This window comes from Guyanagaster necrorhizus (genome assembly GCF_019112545.1).
Source record: "Guyanagaster necrorhizus MCA 3950 unplaced genomic scaffold BT62scaffold_25, whole genome shotgun sequence".
Lineage (NCBI taxonomy): Eukaryota > Fungi > Basidiomycota > Agaricomycetes > Agaricales > Physalacriaceae > Guyanagaster > Guyanagaster necrorhizus.
This window is the reverse complement of record NW_025064904.1, coordinates 432,031-452,219: the sequence shown is the minus strand read 5'-3', so window position 1 is coordinate 452,219 and position 20,189 is coordinate 432,031. Positions and strand designations below refer to the sequence as shown.

General features: G+C 44.3%; 4 protein-coding genes across 4 annotated transcripts; 3 read left to right on the top strand and 1 right to left on the bottom strand.

The window, feature by feature from the left end:
• Positions 1-235: 235 nt before the first annotated feature.
• BT62DRAFT_972883 (zincin) lies at positions 236-3,229 on the top strand (the record flags this gene model as incomplete). Its single annotated transcript, XM_043189094.1, has 16 exons — positions 236-382; positions 490-741; positions 789-890; positions 941-961; positions 1,006-1,137; positions 1,188-1,382; positions 1,429-1,726; positions 1,774-1,860; positions 1,908-2,136; positions 2,185-2,325; positions 2,381-2,460; positions 2,516-2,599; positions 2,652-2,697; positions 2,751-2,788; positions 2,846-2,949; positions 3,006-3,229. The coding sequence occupies 16 exons, from the start codon at positions 236-238 to the stop codon at positions 3,087-3,089; spliced, it is 2,040 nt and encodes a 679-aa protein (XP_043036592.1). The 3' UTR covers positions 3,090-3,229.
• BT62DRAFT_935420 (pyruvate decarboxylase) lies at positions 3,021-5,900 on the bottom strand (the record flags this gene model as incomplete). The annotated part of the gene is made up of 14 exons (XM_043186938.1): positions 3,021-3,675; positions 3,728-3,841; positions 3,894-3,972; positions 4,026-4,118; positions 4,167-4,404; positions 4,456-4,596; positions 4,652-4,960; positions 5,016-5,130; positions 5,178-5,277; positions 5,333-5,376; positions 5,432-5,509; positions 5,567-5,610; positions 5,665-5,706; positions 5,756-5,900. Coding segments are annotated over 14 exons (1,792 nt in total), but the record flags the coding sequence as incomplete, so codon positions are not given.
• A 726-nt stretch (positions 5,901-6,626) lies between these two features.
• Positions 6,627-8,946, top strand: BT62DRAFT_972877 (kinase-like protein). The gene is made up of 9 exons (XM_043189093.1): positions 6,627-6,724; positions 6,791-6,948; positions 7,001-7,278; positions 7,329-7,534; positions 7,587-7,615; positions 7,666-7,976; positions 8,035-8,477; positions 8,549-8,729; positions 8,787-8,946. The coding sequence occupies exons 2-9, from the start codon at positions 6,879-6,881 to the stop codon at positions 8,838-8,840; spliced, it is 1,572 nt and encodes a 523-aa protein (XP_043036590.1). The 5' UTR covers positions 6,627-6,724; positions 6,791-6,878; the 3' UTR covers positions 8,841-8,946.
• A 152-nt stretch (positions 8,947-9,098) lies between these two features.
• On the top strand, positions 9,099-11,154 carry BT62DRAFT_935415 (delta12-fatty acid desaturase). The gene is made up of 9 exons (XM_043186937.1): positions 9,099-9,204; positions 9,261-9,305; positions 9,357-9,611; positions 9,740-9,980; positions 10,033-10,105; positions 10,160-10,316; positions 10,369-10,599; positions 10,655-10,766; positions 10,825-11,154. The coding sequence occupies exons 1-9, from the start codon at positions 9,116-9,118 to the stop codon at positions 10,942-10,944; spliced, it is 1,323 nt and encodes a 440-aa protein (XP_043036589.1). The 5' UTR covers positions 9,099-9,115; the 3' UTR covers positions 10,945-11,154.
• The last annotated feature ends 9,035 nt before the right edge of the window (positions 11,155-20,189 follow it).

Here is a 20,189-nt window from a genome sequence, read left to right as displayed (position 1 = left end):
GATGATCGACGTTTTTTCTTTCTTCTGGATGTCTCTTCGACATCTCGGTCTATGTTCTCGACTCCTGCGAGCACCTCAGAAATCAAAACGGACGCTGGGATGGGGAGGAGCACTCGCCGTTGGGCTCGTCGCCACCAGCTATCGATCAGGTGGTGGAGATTCCCGGAGGGTCACGCTGAACACTCTCATTAGGTTATACAGCACTTCTCCCTTCTCTACCGCATTCACTTCATCGATGTCTCTCACTCCTCCTCAGGCGCCCCCTTCATGGGACCATACCCCAGAGCAGATACTGAGCATCACCAAGCAGGCTATCGAAAAGGATCGTACAGCACTCGATAAGATTGGCAGTCTGGCAGCCCAGGACTCTGATTTCAAATCGGTGCGTAGTTACTAGTCTGGAGCCTACTTCCGATATCTGAACCTTACTTAGGTTTTTGTAAGGATCATCCTTTGTTCGAATGAGTTCGACCTATTGATGTCATGTAGCTACCCCTTGCTGAGGCAGAGACCGCATTCGACATTGTCATAGAACCTCTCTCTTTCTACCAGAATGTCTCGCCGTCCAAAGAGCTTCGGGACGCCTCAAATGATGCCGATGCTCTCGTGCGCGAATACGGCGTCGATGCTTCCATGCGTCTGGACGTGTTTCGCGCTAAAGTCGCCGCAGAGAAAAATATCAAGGAATCTGGTGCCTGGGACAAGTTGTCTCCGGAGGAACAGCGGCTCGTAGAGAAGATGGTTTGTTATCCTGTTCCGTCAAAATGCTATACTCTTATGTGTTCTAGGTACTGGAAGGAACGCGTGCTGGTCTGGCTTTACCCGACAAAGAGAGAGCCGAACTCATGGACCTCAAGAAGGAGCTATCCAAGGTTTGCTTGGATTTCAGCGTAAGTTGCTCGCGTCATCCTTTGATGCCTTTACTCATTGAATTATCCAGAAAAATTTCAATGAGGAGAATGTACGTCTTTCTATCTCTTCACACTTATCCTGACTTCTTCACAGGGTGTCATCTCGTTCACTCTCGAGGAGCTTGATGGCGTACCTTCAGATGTGATTTCTGGATATACCAAGCGTTCGGAAGGTTCAAAGGAGGTCTACGATGTCACTTACAAGACCCCCGATATCTTCCCCATCGTATGTTTAGGTGTACCCGTACAAACGCGACTTGACGTGTATTCCTTTAGTTCAAATATGCTAAGAACCCAACGACGCGTCAACGAGCTCAAGAAGGCCACGAATCACGGCTCTCGATTAATGTACCTCTCCTGACCAAGGCACTAGAGCTCCGTCGTAAGATTGCCTCGCTCCTGGGCTACCAGACCTGGGCCGACTACGTCACCGAAGTGAAGATGGTCAAAAGCGCAGATGGAGCACAAAAGGTTTATTTAAATGTTTATCAACGTTTGAAGCTGACCCTTTCTACAGTTCCTCGACGATCTGGAGCAAAAGCTTCGACCGGTCGGATTGAAAGACAAAGAATCCCTCCTCGCTTTGAAAAAGCAGGAACACGAGGAAGCTGGTCTTCCCTTTGACGGAGAGTTTTATGTTTGGGACTATAGATACTATGACCGAAAGTTCATCGAAAAGACTCTCGACCTCGATGATTCTCTTATCAAGGAGTATTTCCCAGTTTCCGTTGTCATCCCAACCATCCTTTCTATCTACCAGAACCTGTTGGGTGTTCGATTTGAAGAAATCAAAGGCGGTTCAACTTGGCATCCTGGTAAAATCCATCTTTCTTTCCTGGACAGCAGACTGACGATCTATCAGATGTCCAGCAGTTTGCTGTCTGGGAAAAGAATGCTAAAGACGAGTCTGATTTTGTAGGGTATTGCTACCTTGATCTTTTCCCGCGTGGTATGTGTGCAGTAGCTGTAAAACACCCTAAAATTCACGTTTGACAGCCTCCAAATATTCGCATGCAGCCGTGTGGCCTCTGTTACCGGGTTATGACCTTCCCGATGGATCACGAAAGTACCCCCTCGCCGCGATGGTCGCTAACCTTGCAAAACCGACACCGGATAAGCCCGCAATCATGAGGCATGACGACGTTGTCACTTTCTTCCACGAGATGGGGCATGTCTTCCACGGGTTGCTGAGCCGAACCAAATTCTCGAGGTTCCATGGCACTAGGTCGGTCCTCCCCTCCTTAACGTTATGCAGAAACTGAACTCTCCGTAGCGTGGCGCGGGATTTCGTTGAGGCCCCTTCTCAGATGTTGGAGAACTGGTGCTGGGAGCCAAAGGTTCTGCAAAAGATGTCCAGTCATTATGAGACCAGCCAACCTCTGTCGTCTGAGCTTATTGACAAACTCATCAAAAGGTCTGATATATCCTGCGTACAGTTCCCCTGAGGGTCGGCTAATATCCGTGACAAGCCGGTACGTCAACGTTGGCCTATTCTACCTCCGACAGCTTTTCTTCGCCAAATTCGACATCAAAGTACACACGGATCAAGGTGGGTTTGCTCATTGCAATGTTTGAACCTCAGACTTAGCTTTTGCGATGATCAGAGGATGCGGACTATACTGATCTCTGGAACGAACTCAGGGAGTCCATCTCGCTAGTCAAAGCCGGTAAACCATGCCCTGGACAAGGTACATTGTACGCAAGTTTAGCTTTGCCTCACTTCGGCTGAGCGTGATCTAGGCACTTTCGGGCACATTACGGGGGGCTACGATGCGGGTTACTACGGGTAGGGCATTCATTTACTCTCTGAGGATAAAAGCGTTATTGATGTATCACTAGGTACACGTACTCGTTGGTATTCGCAGCGGACATGTATGGTGCGTGATCATCATGATTTAGATGCCTCGTGTACCCACTCTGGACTCTCATTGCAGCTACTATATTCAAAGCTGACCCCCTTGATCCTGCACGGGGCAAACGCTACCGTGACAAGATATTACGTGCTGGTGGAGGCCGAGAGGAGCTCGACTCTTTGCAGGTTTGTTGCGACCCGACGTCTCGATTTAATGGATGTTGAGTAACGATTTCTATCAGGACTTTTTGGGTAGGGCGCCCGACTATGATGCTTTCTTAAAGGAGATCTTTGGATCTGAAGCTCCGTCTAAGTCGAATATGTAGTATGGTGTGAGTAAGTAGGACATACTATCGTATACACATGTATAAATGAGATGTAATGCGTTAACCTGGGCGCGTTTCGTCTCTCGAAAAGTTGGAAACAAAGAGTGTAACACGTAACAAGGAGGAGGGTTCCTCATCGGAGAGCATTGCTGATGAAATTGTCCGCCGGCCTGTGCAAACTTTTGAATACGATTCGACGTAGTACATGAAATTCCCATACGAAAGCATTGCCATTGATTCAATGAAATATCTAATAACCAAAAGTACAACCAAGTGAGGTAGGCCAGTCATCGTCTAAAACAGGGTCTATCATGAAAGAAAGATATAGTTCATCCTTTACTTGGTGTAAGCGTTAGTCTTGCCGCTCAATTCGGCTTGCACTTTCAATGCTCGAGGAGCATCATGCATAGGCATCAGGATCTCAACGAGTTGGATCTTGCTGGCACTGGCAAACTCGGAATCGTCCAGGAGATTCGTTAACTCCTCCTTATTGTTGACGGTATAGGACTTTGAGCGCGTGCCATCAAGGTCACCGAAAGTTTCGAGAAGTGACGTCCATTTCCAGTTCGTAATGTCATTGTATTTTCTGGGATTGTCTGCTTAGGTTACGCACAGCAGAGGAAAGAAAAAGTACGCACCGAGTTTGACCATGGATGTACCGTTCGATGGTATAGCCACTGTTGTTCAAGACAAAGATGATGGGCTTGAGGTCTTTGCGAATCATAGTCGACAGCTCTTGCGCAGTGAGTTGACTAGGAGATTACAGTTAATGATTAGTCTGGACAGAATCAGAAAACTACTCACAGACTACCGTCACCGACAAAGAGAACGACACGACCTAGATCCCTATCCTTCGCAGCTAAGGCAGCCCCAAGGCAGCTTCCTGCGATGGCATGAATATATTGGGGAAAAAATAGGAAATGATTTGATACTCACCAACAGACCAACCGATACTTCCCCAGAAGATCTGGTTCAGCAGAATCGAATCATCAGGCAATGGCACATCCAAGATACCGAAATTTGAAGTCCCTGCGAACGAAAATTGAGCTCAGAATACAGTCAGAAAGTTATACTTACCAGTCTCTGCGACAATAACATCCTTTGGCTTGAAGAATTTGGCCATTGTGGGCCAAAGCCAAGATTGGGAGATGACGCCGTCGTCTTCCTGAGGTACGACAGCATGGAAACGCGGAACATCGTACTTGAGTGCTACACTCTGATAGGACTGCAGTCTGCTGGTCAACTTCGGGAGCAGGTCTTTCATGCCGATACCCGCATAGTCGGAATACTGGACTTTGGTCCAAGAGGAGTGTAACTACACGAAGGATAAACGACACATATAGCCAGACGCGAAAAAAACATATACCTCAACAGTGCGCGCAGTTGGGATACTATAAGTGAAATTGCCACTGTTATAGTCACTCTTCAAGCTGCCAAGAGATAAAATGAGCTTTGCCGACTCGATCTTCTCCTTAATCTCGGGGTGACTGATCGATCCAACGTAAATCTACGTCGCGAAGTCAGTAAATGCACGGCATCTTCAGAGGCGAGAGGATACTCACGCCCCCGAAACGTTCCCAACTCTCGTTCACAGCCGTCTTTCCCATGGGTGCAGCGTAAACTGGGAATCCAGTCTTCCTAATCAGCTCCTTTGTCTCCTTGCGTGCGTGGTGTCTAACAACACACGCATCGAGGAGAACAACCACATGGCCCTCCGCCTCCTTCACGAGTTGCTCAATTTTGTCCAAGACAAATGCCTCGGCTTCTGGCTCGTTCGGTGGAGGAATACCGGACAGAGGTATTTTAAGACGCGCTGACGATATTTTGTCGTAGACGATATCCGTAGGCAGGGTCAGGTAAACAGGACGGGCCTGAATAACGGCTAGGTAAGATTTCAGGGCGGAAGACATATCGCTGTGGTACTACCTTTGTCATACATTCAGTGAGGAGGCGATCAATTTCAACCGCTGCGGTGGCCGGATTGGTAAGGTATGCATGGGCTACACTGAACTGCTCAGCAACCTTCATATATGCGTCATACCTAGGTGGGGTTGACCACATGACAATCAAAGGAATCAAGAAACTTGCCTGCCATCACCGAGGGTGTGATGAAGCATGGGTTTGGTCTTCTGCTGGACAGTGCTGGGGACGCCTGCAATATGAAGAACGGGAACCATCTCGGAGAAAGCTGCATAGAGGTAAGGAGAGGCACTCAAGACCGCCGTAGCAGACAGAGAGCGTACCTCCTGCGATGCCATTAGTTGCCGATAGCTCTCCAACACCAAACCTATAAATATGATATTGGAAACGGCGCGTCGCGATAGCGGCAATAGAATCCTCACGTCGTCAATATGACACCGATACTCTGCTCTTTCACGCGGGCGAATCCGTCTGCGGCATAGGCCGCGTTTAGTTCATTACTATCAGAATAGGTCAGGTCAGGCGCTCATTCACTATTTAAATGAGAAGATGTGTACCAGTTGCCAACCCAATCGATGGTGGGGTGATCCTCTACCAGGTCCTAAATACCGCATGGTCTGTATACCGAAGAGATCAAGCGAAATACGGGTCTCACCAAGAAGCCCAGGTTGAAGTCTCCAGGGAGGCCGAACATGGACTGTATCGCAAGATAAGCGATGCTACGATAAGGAAAATAGCGAACCGACCGTGACGCCCAGCTGCTGCAACCTGGCAAGCAGGTACTGTCCAACGTAGATGTGTTCTACACCATCCTCGACCTTGAGAGCTTGGAGCTCGAGCTTGAGGCGGTTGACCTCGGCCTGGATAGCAGCATCTGTCGAAGAGGACATGGTGGTATAATTGAGAGAAAGAATGACAATGAAGAGAGGTCTGTCTCGAGATTATATACGGATCCGGGCTAAATAGAACGCGAAGAACCGAAGCAAGGCTCGGTGACGATTATTGGTCTCGGCTGTGACGATTGGTGACGACAATTGAATGTGGTAAGCAAAAGGTCAGGCCTCCATCGTTCGAGACCCATGGGCGTAGCGATGCATACATAGAAATAATGTTACTCGTTGCTTCTCAGATAACTACAAGAGGCCTGCCTGGCACCAACATTAATCCGACAACGATGCACACGGTCCCTGTTCCACCAATCAAAGCCCGATGGGCCTCGGAAGGGTCCCGAGCACCTAGACGGGGCGGTATGATAGTTAGAACATTGAAGCAGCAGAGATAGTCGGAGACATACATTAAACGACGTAGACCAGACCGGTACTGCCTAACGTAAGAAAAAGTCAACGTAGCCTCCGAAGCGCACGTTCAATCCAGACTCAGACTACACTTGGCGCAGCATACTCGTAAGCATTTGACGAATGTGCTCATCAACTCGGGCTGCCCAACGAATAACTATATTGTACGAAATTATAAGGGACTCGGCTTGAAATTCTCATTGCAGAGCTATCAAGTATTATTGCATCATGTTGTTCAATGTTGATCCATGGCCACAACTTGCAAGTTGAAATGACACAGCCACATGTTTGGACGCGTGCCACCACGTGACTACGCGTCCAACTCAAACTCGGAATCAAACCACCACCACCACCACCATAATCATTCATCTGCTACCCACATCCTAACGCTACCGCGCGCTCTTTCTCTTGTGCTGACCGGTACTACGACTATTCTGACGTTTTTCGTAAAGTTCAAGGGAATTACTGACTGTAAGCCCCTCGCAGCGGCACGGATATCTGTACAAATCATTTGTCTATCCAAGTCCATCATAAGGCGAACGACAACCACTGAGACGCGAATTTAATTTCACAAATGGCTGCACGTCCACCTAATATCATCGGGAATTGGTGGTTGGGTGAGAATCTCGGGTCGGGCTATTCAGGTGTGTTGCAAGGTATCTAAAACCTTTTACATGTATATAACTATGGACATAGGCTCAATTTGGCGCGCCCAGAACATTCACAATGGCGAGGTTGTCGCCTTGAAGATCCAGGACGTGAATCATGAGTGTCCAACTAACCGATACGAACGGCATTTCTACCCTTCGTTGCAAGGCGGAAAGGGCATGCCTACTCTTTGGGCGGCCGGTGTAGAAGGAAAGTGGGACTACCTTGCCATCGATCTCCTCGGATCCAGTCTGGATAGTTTGTATCGTAAGAGTGGGAAGGAAACCATGGACCTGAGGAGTGTCTGTTGCATCGCCATGCAAGTGGTATGTCGGGACTATTCCCCAGCTATACTCACCATCATAAATATATCCAGATAGCAAGACTAGATTTCATGCATTCCCGAGGCATTCTGCATCGAGATATCCAGCTAGCCAACTGCACTATCGGCCTTCCGCCTCATGAGAAGACGATCTACATGATTGATTTTGGTTTCTCGAAACGTTATATTGATCCACGTACCCACCGGCATATACCTGAAAGCAAAGAAAAGCGAGATTTCATCGGCAATTATTGGTTTAGGTGCGGAAGCACCACTGTGTTCGGCGTTCCTTCCATTTACCTTTGTGAGCAGTTCTGTCGGTGTTCATTGCCGTGGAAAGGGTCAGCCAATGATTCATCATCCTTCTGACCTGACATTGAAGTATTTCTAGTGCCGTCGCGCCGCGACGACATGGAAGCTGCCGCTTTGATGTTAATTCACTTGGTCACCCCTCGCGGCCTGCCTTGGACACGTAATGGCGTTCCGAAGACAGATGACGCCCATGAGCAATTGAAGAAAATGAAAAGGAGCGCCCGTCCTGAAGACCTCTGTCAAGGGATACCCTCAGAATTCGAAGAATTTTTGAGATATTGTCGACGGTTAAAATTTATGGACTGTCCTGATTATGGACGGTGGATAAACGAATTCAGGGAGCTCGCTATTGCAGAAGGTTTCCCATCGAGTGATGATTTCATATGGCCGGTGAGCATGCACAACTGCGATCTTGATGAACACAGCTGACCGGCACCAACTATCGTAGCCTCCGGCCCCTAGGGTCGTTCGCGCTCCTCGCCGTAGTACCGCCCCAGCACCAGAAGAGATGGAGCAGATATTGAACGGCTTGGGCAACCTCAACCTTGGAGACCGCGTCGTTCTTGGTGACAGACGCAACATTGACAATGCCATTCAAAAGGCCAGACACGAAGTTCATAGACCTGAGCCTGATCATTGTATTGTCATCAGCAGTGACTCGGAGGGTGACACCGCCAACCTTGCCACGCCAAAAGCGCAGAAACTGAACAAACTTACGAAGAGAGCCTTGGCCGCTATTGATAACGCGACATTATCCGATATTGTCTCCGAGTTCTCGCGTGTTCTCAAATCCTATACTTCCCGAAGTCTAACCAAAGAAGGTTTCGCATTCCTTGACGCGTTGTACAAGCAGCTCGAGGATCCATCTGTTTTTGACGCGACACCATTAAGGTATGCGCCACCACATTGACCACATCATTCGCGGTATTGATCAACGTCTAATCCGGACGTTTCTATTGAAGGACATCAAGATCAAAGTCGCAAAACGTCCAGCAAAAACGAGAGCCCATGCTTGCGAAACTGGGAGTTGTGGCGAGGCTACGCCGTGAAGTGAGCGTAGTTTCTAGCAACAAGCAGCTCGCTGCTATGGTAGAAGACTTTGGTAGAGTTACGAACCGCAGCAACGGTCGGACTGTGACAAAGGTACGCATTTCATTATTTTTTTTTTCGTGTCGCCATATCTCATGACTTCGCTGATAGGATGGCTTTGCATTTTTGGAAGGGCTAGCAGAGCAACTTAGAGTCATTCGATGAACAATATATTTATCGTACCATTTTATTGTAAAGTGTGTAAGATGATGGGAAATGGAGCTTTCTGGGTTGGCCGGGCCAAATATCTTTTGCAGGGCCCTATAATACTAAAATTTCGCCGGCAACACCCGGAATTCCGCCGTATACCCATAAGAAACCCCAACAAAAATAAAAGGCTCCTGTCTTTCTCCCTTTACCATCTTTCCGTTTGTTCCCTTCCTTCTAGATTGCCTTTCCTGCGCCTCAAGATTAGAGCGAGGCTTTTTCTATCGACAGCCATGACGCCTGACGCTGCAGATACTGTCGTTGAACAGGAGACCTTCGTGGTGCCCGACTTCACGGTGAAGGATTTACTCAGTGCAATTCCGTGAGTTGTCGTGTCAAAACCGCCTTATAATTATGATGCTCATTGGACGATTACAGCGCCCATTGCCACAAGCGGTCGGCGCTGAGGTCGTCTCTGTACATGTGCGTTTCTGTCGGCGTCCTTGGTTCGGTGTAGCTAACATAGCCATCCAGTGTCTGGGACTTGGTCGTTATTGCAGCCTTCTACACGCTAGCAACATACGCGGACACGTTTATCAATGTGGACGCCATTACGTTGCCCCATCCTGCTCTCTATCCGCTCGCACGTTTCTCTCTCTGGGCGTTGTATAGCTTTTGGACGGGTCTCTTCGCTACCGGTCTCTGGGTCATTGCGCACGAGTGCGGGCACCAAGCATTCTCCGACTCCAAGGCGATTAACACGGCGGTTGGTTGGGTCCTTCATTCAGGGTGAGTCCACTGTTTGTCAAAGTCCGGTGTCAAAGTCCTTCCTCAAATGGAGGAAAAAAATCTCTGGCCACGTGGTATTAGCCCCTGAACTTCTTTTTCTGACTTGGCTTGTTGTTCCGCTTCATCAGACTTGGTGTTCCGTACCAAGCGTGGCGGATCACCCATGCTAAGCACCACGCATCCACTGGCCATATGACCCAGGATCAGGTTTTCGTCCCTGCCACGCGTTCGGAAGTAGGTCTTAAGCCTTTCGACTGTACTAAGGAGGACTTGCTTGGTTCCAGGGTGACGGAGGAGGTTAAGCGGGAGATGTGGGAAGCACTGGGAGATTCTCCCATCGGAGCCTTGATTGGTGCAGGTAGCTACTTGGTAAGCATCCCGGTGTTTTCAGATGTCAGCTTTCATTTACGTGTTCGATCAGCTCGGCGGTTGGTGGTTTTATCTGATTAAAAATGCTTCTGGTCAAAAAAGGTATCCCAAGGGTACAACGAACCGTATGTCGTGTTACAATCTCTATCCAGGATCAGCTAATCCATATGCGTAAATAGACTTCAACCCCAATGCCCCGATGTTCGGTTCTCACCATTACAACCAGATTATCTGGTCGAATATTGGCATTGGTCTTTGGCTGTGTGCTCTCGGTTTTTCAATTCGTCACTGGGGTCTGCCAACCGTTTTCCGTCTTTATCTCGTACCGTACATCTGGTTTGGATCTTTTCATTCTGTAGTGTCAACGCCACTGATAGATTCGGTACAGGGTCAACCATTGGCTTGTCTTGATCACTTTCCTCCAACACACCGATCCTCTTCTTCCCCACTACCGAGCGCCTGAGTTCACCTTCCCCAGGGGTGCTCTAGCTACCCTAGATCGCAGCCTGCTCGGTGATTTGGGCAGTGTCATGGGTTGGATCGGTGCTCATGCCACGCACGGCATCTCGGAGACACATATTCTTCATCACGTCGCAAGCAAAATACCCCATTACAGCGCGTGAGTTATCCATGAATGATATTGATGCATAATGATTGACGGTCCCGGAATTCAGTTGGGAAGCGAGCGCTGCGCTCAAGAAGAAGCTTCGAGCAAACGGACACACCCGATTGGATGGCCGCCCTGGTGGCTGGGCCGAGGTGTATCGCGTCTACAAGGAATGCAAGGTAAGGCTCGAAAGTTAGAGCTACTTTCGCTTCTCTAACTGAGTGTTGTTTCTGCTAGTTTGTTGAAGATGAAGGTGATGTCATCTTCTACAAGAATGCTCATGGATTGGCAAAGATGCGACCTGCATTCAATGACACAACCGCTAGTGATTCGGGTATCGAAATTCTTGACAAGTAGATGGTATTGTCGCAGAAAGACAAATTCTTGCTCCATCTCATAAAATCCCTTCTTTTGACATGACTCGGTCCTTTAGGACATACGAGGTTTTGTGACGTTCTTTCCTATCGCTGGAGCATTAGACTCGTTCATTGCACCTGTATAGAGATGTAGAAGTAGTCTTGGAATTGTGGAATTAGTTAATAAAAATGCAAAATCTCTTCATTGGGCATTTTTACCATCACATGTTATAGCGGTTTTGCACAACAATCCACGGCTAGTGCAAATGGGGGATCTCGACAGGTGCTTAGGCCAAGCAAGTAATACATCAAGGCTGATGTGGTTAAAAGTGATTCAGAGATATCTTCTCATCCAAAGAGACAGATAGTGAGAATTCAAATATCCAATTTGGTTTGCTTGCTCTGTATGTATTTTTACTCCTAAATACATAGAAAATATTCAAAGTTCATTTAAGTAAATTTTCAGAAATATTTATAACTTTTCACTGTATTTTGCAAATTTTGCATAACATGATAAAGGTTTGAAAATATTTTCTGTACTTTTTTTCAGCAAAAAAACTATAAAAAAACTTTACATATTTTTTATGTATTTGTGAATAAAAATACATTGACTTTTGTCTAGTGTAGATCATCAGAAGCAAGCATTAAAAAGAATTTCAAGTTTAAGATCAAACATGAGAATGTACTTGTAGATGTTGTTAGAAATACACCAATAGATGGACTTTGAATTGCACACATGAAGGCCAGCAGAGTATGTGGGCTAGATGAAGCTATTAGCAAATGTCACCCTTGAGTTGAAGTCCAAAGGATTTGGATGCAAAGCAGAGTCTGCAGAGAGAGTGGAGTTTGGTGAAGGGTTAAGATAATCTAAATAGAGTGGAATCCATCAGACTTAAGATGAGGAGAGGTGGGGATAAAGTATTGGGCTGAACCAAGTTGACATTCAAACTGAGTATCTACTATGATTATATATGGTTTATATACTGGAGGTAGCTAATTCTGAGTTAAAGTCTGATGAGCTCTAGCATTTGTCTATTTGCTGTTACAATTCTTACCTCTTTTTCTTTCTTTTACCTCTATTTATGCTTAGTCAAGGCATCTAGATGAGTGCTTAAGATTATGAGACAACCTTAGTCAGCACAATTGACTATTGTTTCTTGACATGTAGCAATGCCTCAACAGCAGGACAACACCCCTTTTGTAGGTAACCACAACACTCCAGGACAATAAGCATTATAGCTTGAGCATGCACAATTAGTAGGACTATATTTATCTATGAGGCAAATAGTATATAAGTAGTATAACTGACATCATGTATCTCTAGCCTCAAGCTATTCTTTATTCTACCACTTTATCTCAAGTCAACTTGTATTGACCTTGAGACATAACACTACTAAACATATTTAGTGGACTTGAGCATGACTGTATGAACTTGATACAGTGCTTGTTTATTATGTGTTTGTAGTCATATGTCACTTGGATCTAACAATTAGCTTAAGACTTCTGCTTTCCTTTCCTTATGCCAACTGAGAGCAAAGAAAACCAAATACCACCATCAAACACATCCACCCCTGACCTTACCAATGATCTCTTTAAGTTTCTAGCTTTTATCATCAGAACACTTTTAGGCTTACTTGTTATTATTCAACTTTGCCATGGACATCAATCAATCACAGCTTGAATAGTCAGGCACTACCATTCTTTCCAGCAGATACAACATATTCTCTGAAATGTCATGTCTGATCTCCCCCTCTATGACATCTCTCTCTGCCTGAACTTTCTTCCAGCCTGCATTCAGAACTGTATCTGAAGCCAGGCCTAGTCACTCAAATGAAAGGCACACTATAGAAGAGGAAGAACCCCAACAACCAGATAGATCCCCTCAAACAGCTAGTGGACATAATGAGCATTGAGACATGAGATTCAGAAATCCTTGGATTCTGCCAAACTTCTCTTCAGTCTCAAACCATGAAGATGAGAACCTCTCTAACAACTTTTTTGAGGAGTTGCCATCCTCTGACCCTTCCACTACTCTCTCTGAGCCCAGCATTGGAGACCATGTCAGAGACTCTATTGATGATGTTCAGAAAATTGAAGGAAGGAGGTCCAGATATATCACCTCTTGAGAAAGCCTCATACCCTCTGCCCTTAGTCCCCTTCCTTTAACCCTCAGTGACCTCTACTTATCAGGCTTTGACTACAGCACACACTGAGATGTCAAGCAAATAAAAAGAGAAGGATACTTTGACCAGCTTGAAGAAGAGCTTGACTATTAGCAGCAGGAGGCCAATGAAGATTACTATGATGCACAATACAGATGAGAGCAGTGAGAGATATAGGCAGCAGAGTGGGGCTTGGCCTCATCTGAGCACTATGGATTATACACAGAAAGTGAAGATGATAGCTCTCATGCTTAGAGATCAGATGATAAAGATGACCTCTAGAGCAGGCCTGCTGAAGAGATCAGTGCCAAGAAAGCCCAATAAATCAAAGTTGCAGAATCTCCTCCACCCAGTTACACCAAGAGTACTAATACCCTTTCCTTCAATGCTAGCTCCATCCTTGGGAGGTATGATATTTGAGTACTCTCAGAAGCTAGAATCTCTGACCAGGCCCTCTGATGATTCCTATATGAGTATATTGCTGCTCTCTTTCTCAACAAGCAAATTTATAGGGACTTTTGCAGATATAGCCATGCAGTGGAGGAACAAAGAACACAAGAGGCAGGCAATGAGACTGGGCCCTCTCAACCCCAATGACAGCCTTCTATTAGAACCCCCAGCAGCAGAATCAGATTTCAAATAGATAGGGAGCTCCCCAGCAATAATCAGAGCTTCTGAGCCATCTATCTATGATCTGCCTGCTGACTTCTTTGAGGGGAGTGAGACAGACAAAGAAGATAAGAGAGACAACAAGGACAAGAAGGATGTTCTGGAAGAAATTGACCCCTAGCTATAGTATAGAGACACCATTGAAGAAGTGCTTGAAGAAAAAATCTGTAGGAGTCAGAAAGGAGAGTTCAAGGAATTATATCAAGAAGGAGTAGCAAAGCTATAGCAGGATATTAGCTAGCTAATGACTCCTTTAGGAAGAAAGTATACAGTCACAGATAATAATAAAAAATGATATATTTTATAGTATACTATCACTGACTGAGCTATTTACATTTACAACAGGATGCATCCCAAAAATCAGCTCAAAGACCTGCTGGGCTATGAGTATAAGGTTCAACTCATGCTAAACACTTTGCCAATCCCACCTAAATATGCTATATATTCAGCTCTCTCAAGCTGAACTACTGGTTCCAAATACTTATGATCTGAGCTCTTGGAATGATGACCTATACTCTGGCTTGAATGCCTGAGCTCTTGAGAATCTGTATGGCTGGTCAGATTCTAAAACCCTTGGACAGACTAAAGTAGCTGGCTCTTTAGAGGACAGCCACCACTGGATGAAGCAACTGAAGGTGGAGATGACCCTAAGGTGGTACACCTTGGATTTACTATATAAAACAGGCACATTATACAAAAGGAAAACCTACCAACTGAAAGTCCTATCACTGAAGACAGCTCCCTTCATTCTCTTTCAGGACCACCAGCCAAGTGGCAATGACTCCTTTTCAATGAATACCTCAACCTGATGAGAGTCTTACTCCAGAATGCTGCAATGCTGCAATGCAAGTCCAATCTCCTCTGAACCTCTAGACTGTTTAAAGATGCCTTGGATAATATCAATCACTTTCTGATTGATTGTGAGCAGTATTTCAAGGTTTATATCACATACCTTGGTGCTGATATAAACAAAGTGGTCTTTGCTGTATCATATTTTGAAAGCAAGGCCAAACAATAATAGATCCTTATTGCCTCCATCTTTCACTCTATCACTTGCCAGCACTATCATTATCTGTTCTAGTCTATCTTTAAACAGATGGTTTAGGATAATTCATTGATCCTGCAGTCTAAGAGATATATAAAAACAAGATGAAGGAACTTCATATAGGTGACAAGATTGCCAGTGAGTATTTTGATGAATTAGAACATCTCAGAACCTTGGCCAGAGTGCAGAATAGCATAGAAGATAAGAGACATATGGTCAAGTATCTAAAGATGAGGGTGCCCCTGTCTTATATCAAAATGATTTCTGATATAAGCACCAACATCCCAAAGGGTTATAACATGTGGAAAGACAGGATAACTGAAATGAATAAAGAAAGGCTGCAGCAGAAGGTGGCTAGTGCAGAGATCACAATCAAGCAGAAGAAGCCTACTCCAGCCACTAATGGAAAGACTGGGACCTCATTGATGAAAGCTGGCATCATGACCCCATCCTACACTGTGCAGAAGACAGAGACAGGAATAACTTACACTGGTAGTGGAAAACCAATGAACATAGACTATCTCAAGAAGGAGGGAAAGTGCTTCAACTATAGACAGGAGAGTCATCTATCATGAGACTGTCCAAAGAAGAAACAGACCTGGGAGGACATATGAGCACAGATTGCTAAATTGCAGAAGGAGGCTGATGGACTTGAGGATCTTGAGAGGGAGACCAAGATTGAGAAGGTAAAAAATGAGGCTGACTAGCAAGTGATTCCACTGGCTTGGCCAAAGGACTTATTGGTGTGTTACAAGTAGCTGTGGGACAGACTCATATGCTTTCTGTAGGTAGAACTATTTATGAGCATTCAAATATACTCTGAGTCTCCTCTACTACCAACACACTGAAAGAATCACAGAAACCTAAGATTCAACTGCCTACAGGCTGAATAGGGGGAGAGATTTTCTTCAGTTGGCTAAAACTATTCAGTACCAAATGGACTTGGTGAGCTGTAAGGAGTGCACACCTTATGGAAGAAGCCACTATCATACTCAGAAACTGGATCCACTGAACCAGAATCAGAAAATTAAATGAGAAGCTGATAGGAGGACTATAGGCAGCAGAATGAGAGAAGACCTTGAAATGGCTGGTGTTATGCACATGCCACTGGCCTCCATGTCATCTCAACCAACCATGGATTCAATCACTAAAACCCACCAGACTTCATCCACTTTCCATTACCTATTAATTTCATTTTCATCATTATCATTTCACATTCATATTTCACATTGTAATATCCAGACTCTAAACTTGGTAGTGAATATTGACATCAGAACCCAATGAAACCTGACTCAGAATTAGCTACTATTAGTATATAAAGCTATATAGAATCATTGTAACTACTCAGTTCAAATATCAATTTGGATAGCCATCTACACTTCATACTCACTTCAACTCCTCTCTACTTTGTCCATTGGATTCTGCTCCAAAGGATACTCCTCTTTGCTTCTCTGACAGAACTCTGTTCCATCCATTCAAATCTTTGGGCTCTGACTTAAGAGTGATATTGCCAATAGCTTTATTGATACCCACACACTCTATCAGTCTCTGTGTGTGCACTCAAATCCACTTGATTAGCATGTTTCTAACAGTATATTCGAACTCAAACTCTTAAGTCAAAAATTTTCATCATGTCCACCACATTTACTCAACCTACAGAAGCTGATCCCAAACAAACTCAGCCTACCTATCACAATATGTTTTCCATGGAAGACATTCTGGCCTCTACCTTAAAGGAACAACCAGACCTTTTCAGATCAGCCTCCAGTGGAGGACAACCTTCTCATAGGAAAATCTACAATCACTTTAGCTTCACTGCTTGCTAACCTAATTACAATGATTTCTCTAACCCTTTTGATGCTACCAGCATCCCAACCAATGGAGTCCAATGGGCCAGCTTGATGTATGGTGCCCAAATTGACTCCTCAATAGACTCCTTATCTCTGGGCAACATGCATGAAAATTCAGACAGCTTAGACTTGAAAGACAGAGATGAAGACACTCTCACCTATACTCCCATCTAATGAGAACCAGATGATAACTCACCAAACCCTTTTATAGAAGGGTCAGGTGGATCAGAATGACCAGATGATCTCAATGGCCCAGGCAGTTCTGATGGCCCCACAGGAAGTAATAGTTCAAACCAGCAGGATATGTTTTTAGAATTTATGAACCTGTTATGAGGAGTCTTTACTCTCTTAATAACCCTAAACCAGCCACTATTCATATCAAAGTCAAGGAACTGGAATCATTTGATGGCTCTGATCCACACAAACTGAAGGCCTTCATCATCTCTCTTCAGTTGAACTTCAATGACAGATCTACTGCATTTGCAACAGATGCTAGCAAGGTCAACTTTGCTGTTTTCTTTCTGGCTGACACTACACTTAACTGGTTTGAATCAAGCATTCTTAACTCCAATCCACAAAATCCACCAGCCTAGCAATTCTCTTATGTGGCTTTCTTAGATGAGCTTTATAGTAACTTTGGCCTCTTTGATACCATCAGAGATGCCAAAAATGCATTAGAACACCTTTGGATGTGTAATAGAGATTAGATCATGAAGTATATAGTCTAATTCAATCAGTATACCTCATAAATTGAGTATAGAGATAACACTCTCTACCACACCTTTTACCATGGCCTCTGCATTCATATCAAGGATAACATGACACATCATGGGAAGCCAAACAACCTTTGTGATATATGCTTCCTTGCCCAAGAACTTAATGCTTGCTATTAGATCCAGAAGACTAAAATAGCCCATAAAAACTAGGACAATAAGGTCTTCAACTAATTCTTTAACCCCAAATCCAAGAGGTCCAACTCTTCTTTCTCAGACTCTAGCTCCACACTGAAATCTATCACCTCTAAGCTCTATGCCAATAAGCTAGGCAAAGATAGTCATTTTACTCAGGAAGAAAAAGACCACCAGCATCAGAACTGTTACAATTTTTCTCCTTTTATCTTCTTTTCTGTGAATAACCCCTATTTATGCTTAGTTGGAGCATCTAAACTAAGCACTTAAAACCATGAGAGAAGCTTAGTCATTATAACAAGCCAATCTATCATTGTTCTCTGATGCAGTGACCAACTCTTGATGATGCACAATCAACCTTTTGTGTACAGTAGTGACACCCAAGGACAATGAGCATAAGGACTTGGAAACATACAATAGGCAGTCATATATTTAGTTCCACAATATACTATATATAAGTAGGCTTGCTCTTGCTGGTAAATTTCCAGCTTCAAGCTAAAGTTTATTACCATATTATTCTATCCTCAAGCCAATCCTGAAAGTCTTGTATCACTATGATCAATAATCACATCAGTGAACTCTGATACTCTACTTGAAGTGTGAAGTGGTGTCAGTTTATTATGTGTTTCTGATCATATGAAGCTTGAGTCTAACAATTAGCTTGAAGCTTTATCATTCCCTTTCTTTACACACAATTAGTATGGAAGAAACTGAATGTTCTCTATTAACCCATCATCCTTAAACTTTGATCATGAGTTCTTCAAACTCTTAGCCTCCATCATTGGAACACTGTTAGACTTGCTGGTTATCATCCAGCTTTGCTAAGGAAGACAATTGATTACCACTTAAGCAGTCAGGCACTACTAAGAGTTCCAGAATATCCACCAAATCTTTAAAAATGTTACATCCAACCTCTCCCTCTATGACATTCCAGTCACTCCCCAAACCTCCTACCAGCCTACAACAGAAACTATACTCCAAACCAAGCCTAGAAGAGCAGATTTGAGAGGTTCTCTACAAGAAAAAAGACACACCTACCCTCTCTGACTCCTATAAAGAAACAGCCTCCATCTCATGGAGTTTAGGAACTCATGGGTCTCACCACTGATCCCAGACTATAAGGACAAGAATGTCTCTGATGACTTCTTTGATGACAGATCCTCTGATAATCCCTCTCTCTCAGACTACAGCATTGGAAACCACACTTGGGACTCTCTTAATGCCATTAGGATAGCTATAGGACTCCAACCTATTTCACTTTTGAACTCTGGACATAACTTCCTCTATATGACTCCACAGTCCAGCCTGCATCTCCAGTCCAAAACATCCTACTTCTCAGACATAGAATCCAGACAAGAGTATCTTAGTTGGAAACCAACAGTCCAAGATGTCATCAACTGATATGCAGGAGACTTTACAGAAGAAAAAATCAGAGCAGTCAGTGAGGAGGTCCTTCAGGATCTTGACTAGGCAGAAAGAGAGCAAGTATAAAGAAAAACCCTTCACTATGATCAGCTATATGACATACAGTATCATTGACAACAGTAAGAGCTTGAGGCTGCTAAGTGAGGCACCTCCAGTTCCTGCAATTCTAGAGAATGATCTGAAACCACCTGCTCTCCATTTCAGGAGCCTAGCATAGAAACCAACCTATGGGCAGGATCCTACAGCTCAGTCACTCCCAGCAAAGCCACACACAGAGACAATACTCTCTCTCTCTGAAAAGATGATATTTAATTTAAGTTGCATGTGACTATAAACACATGATAAACTGACATCACTTCACATTTTGAGTGAAAGCATCAGAGTCCACTGATGTGATTATTGATCAATGTGTGAAAAGACCTTGCAATTGGCTTGAGAGTAAAATAGTATGAAGATAAACTTTAGCTCAAAGCTGAGAATTACCAGCAAGAGTGAGCTTTCTTATATACTACAGTCTATATCTGCTATAAATACTACTACTTATTATGTAGTTAAGAGCTATTATGCTTATTGTCCTTAAGTGTTATGATGTCCTTCAATAGTGTGATTATGTGTCATTAGGCAACTATATTGTGTCAAAAGATAATGACTGACTGGGCTTGTTGTGCTGACTAAGCCAATCCCATAGTCTCAAGCACTTGTGTTAAGTGCTCTGACTAAGCACAAATAGGGGTTAAAAAGAAAAGAAAAGTGAAAAATTGTAATATTATCCCCTTCTTAAGACTATTGTTCTGATGACTTAATTTAGAGATAATTCATAGTCCTGTATAGCCTTTGCTGCATCCATTCATTTTTTATTGATCCACTAGTTAGATTCAGGGCCATAGCCCTTCCAACTGACTAAGTAGTTGATGGTTGTTATTATTCCACTGCCTCATGTCTTTACTTTTTGTAACTTGTAGTTTAATATCTGATCAATTTCATAATGTTTCTCATCATCAATCAAATCAGATAGTGGTAGTGGTGGCTGTTCTTGATTAGAGAATGCTGGTGCAATGTATAGTGTCAATAATGTTTTGTTGAATATATCATATATTCATCAGTAGTTTGGTAAGTGGAGTTGGTATGCAGAGGCACTGATTTTGGCCAGAACTGAGAAGAGCCTCATGTGTTTGTCATCCAGCTTT

Excerpts from the sequence above, each read along its gene's own strand:
- BT62DRAFT_935415 (XM_043186937.1), top strand. The coding sequence starts at position 9,116 with ATGACGCCTGACGCTGCAGATACTGTCGTTGAACAGGAGACCTTCGTG. Across the intron at positions 9,306-9,356 it reads CTGAGGTCGTCTCTGTACAT|TGTCTGGGACTTGGTCGTTA; the intron begins GTGCGTTTCTGT and ends ATAGCCATCCAG. Across the intron at positions 10,106-10,159 it reads TCCCAAGGGTACAACGAACC|ACTTCAACCCCAATGCCCCG; the intron begins GTATGTCGTGTT and ends ATGCGTAAATAG.
- BT62DRAFT_972877 (XM_043189093.1), top strand. The coding sequence starts at position 6,879 with ATGGCTGCACGTCCACCTAATATCATCGGGAATTGGTGGTTGGGTGAG. Across the intron at positions 7,535-7,586 it reads ATCGGCAATTATTGGTTTAG|TTCTGTCGGTGTTCATTGCC; the intron begins GTGCGGAAGCAC and ends CTTTGTGAGCAG. Across the intron at positions 8,730-8,786 it reads ACGGTCGGACTGTGACAAAG|GATGGCTTTGCATTTTTGGA; the intron begins GTACGCATTTCA and ends CTTCGCTGATAG.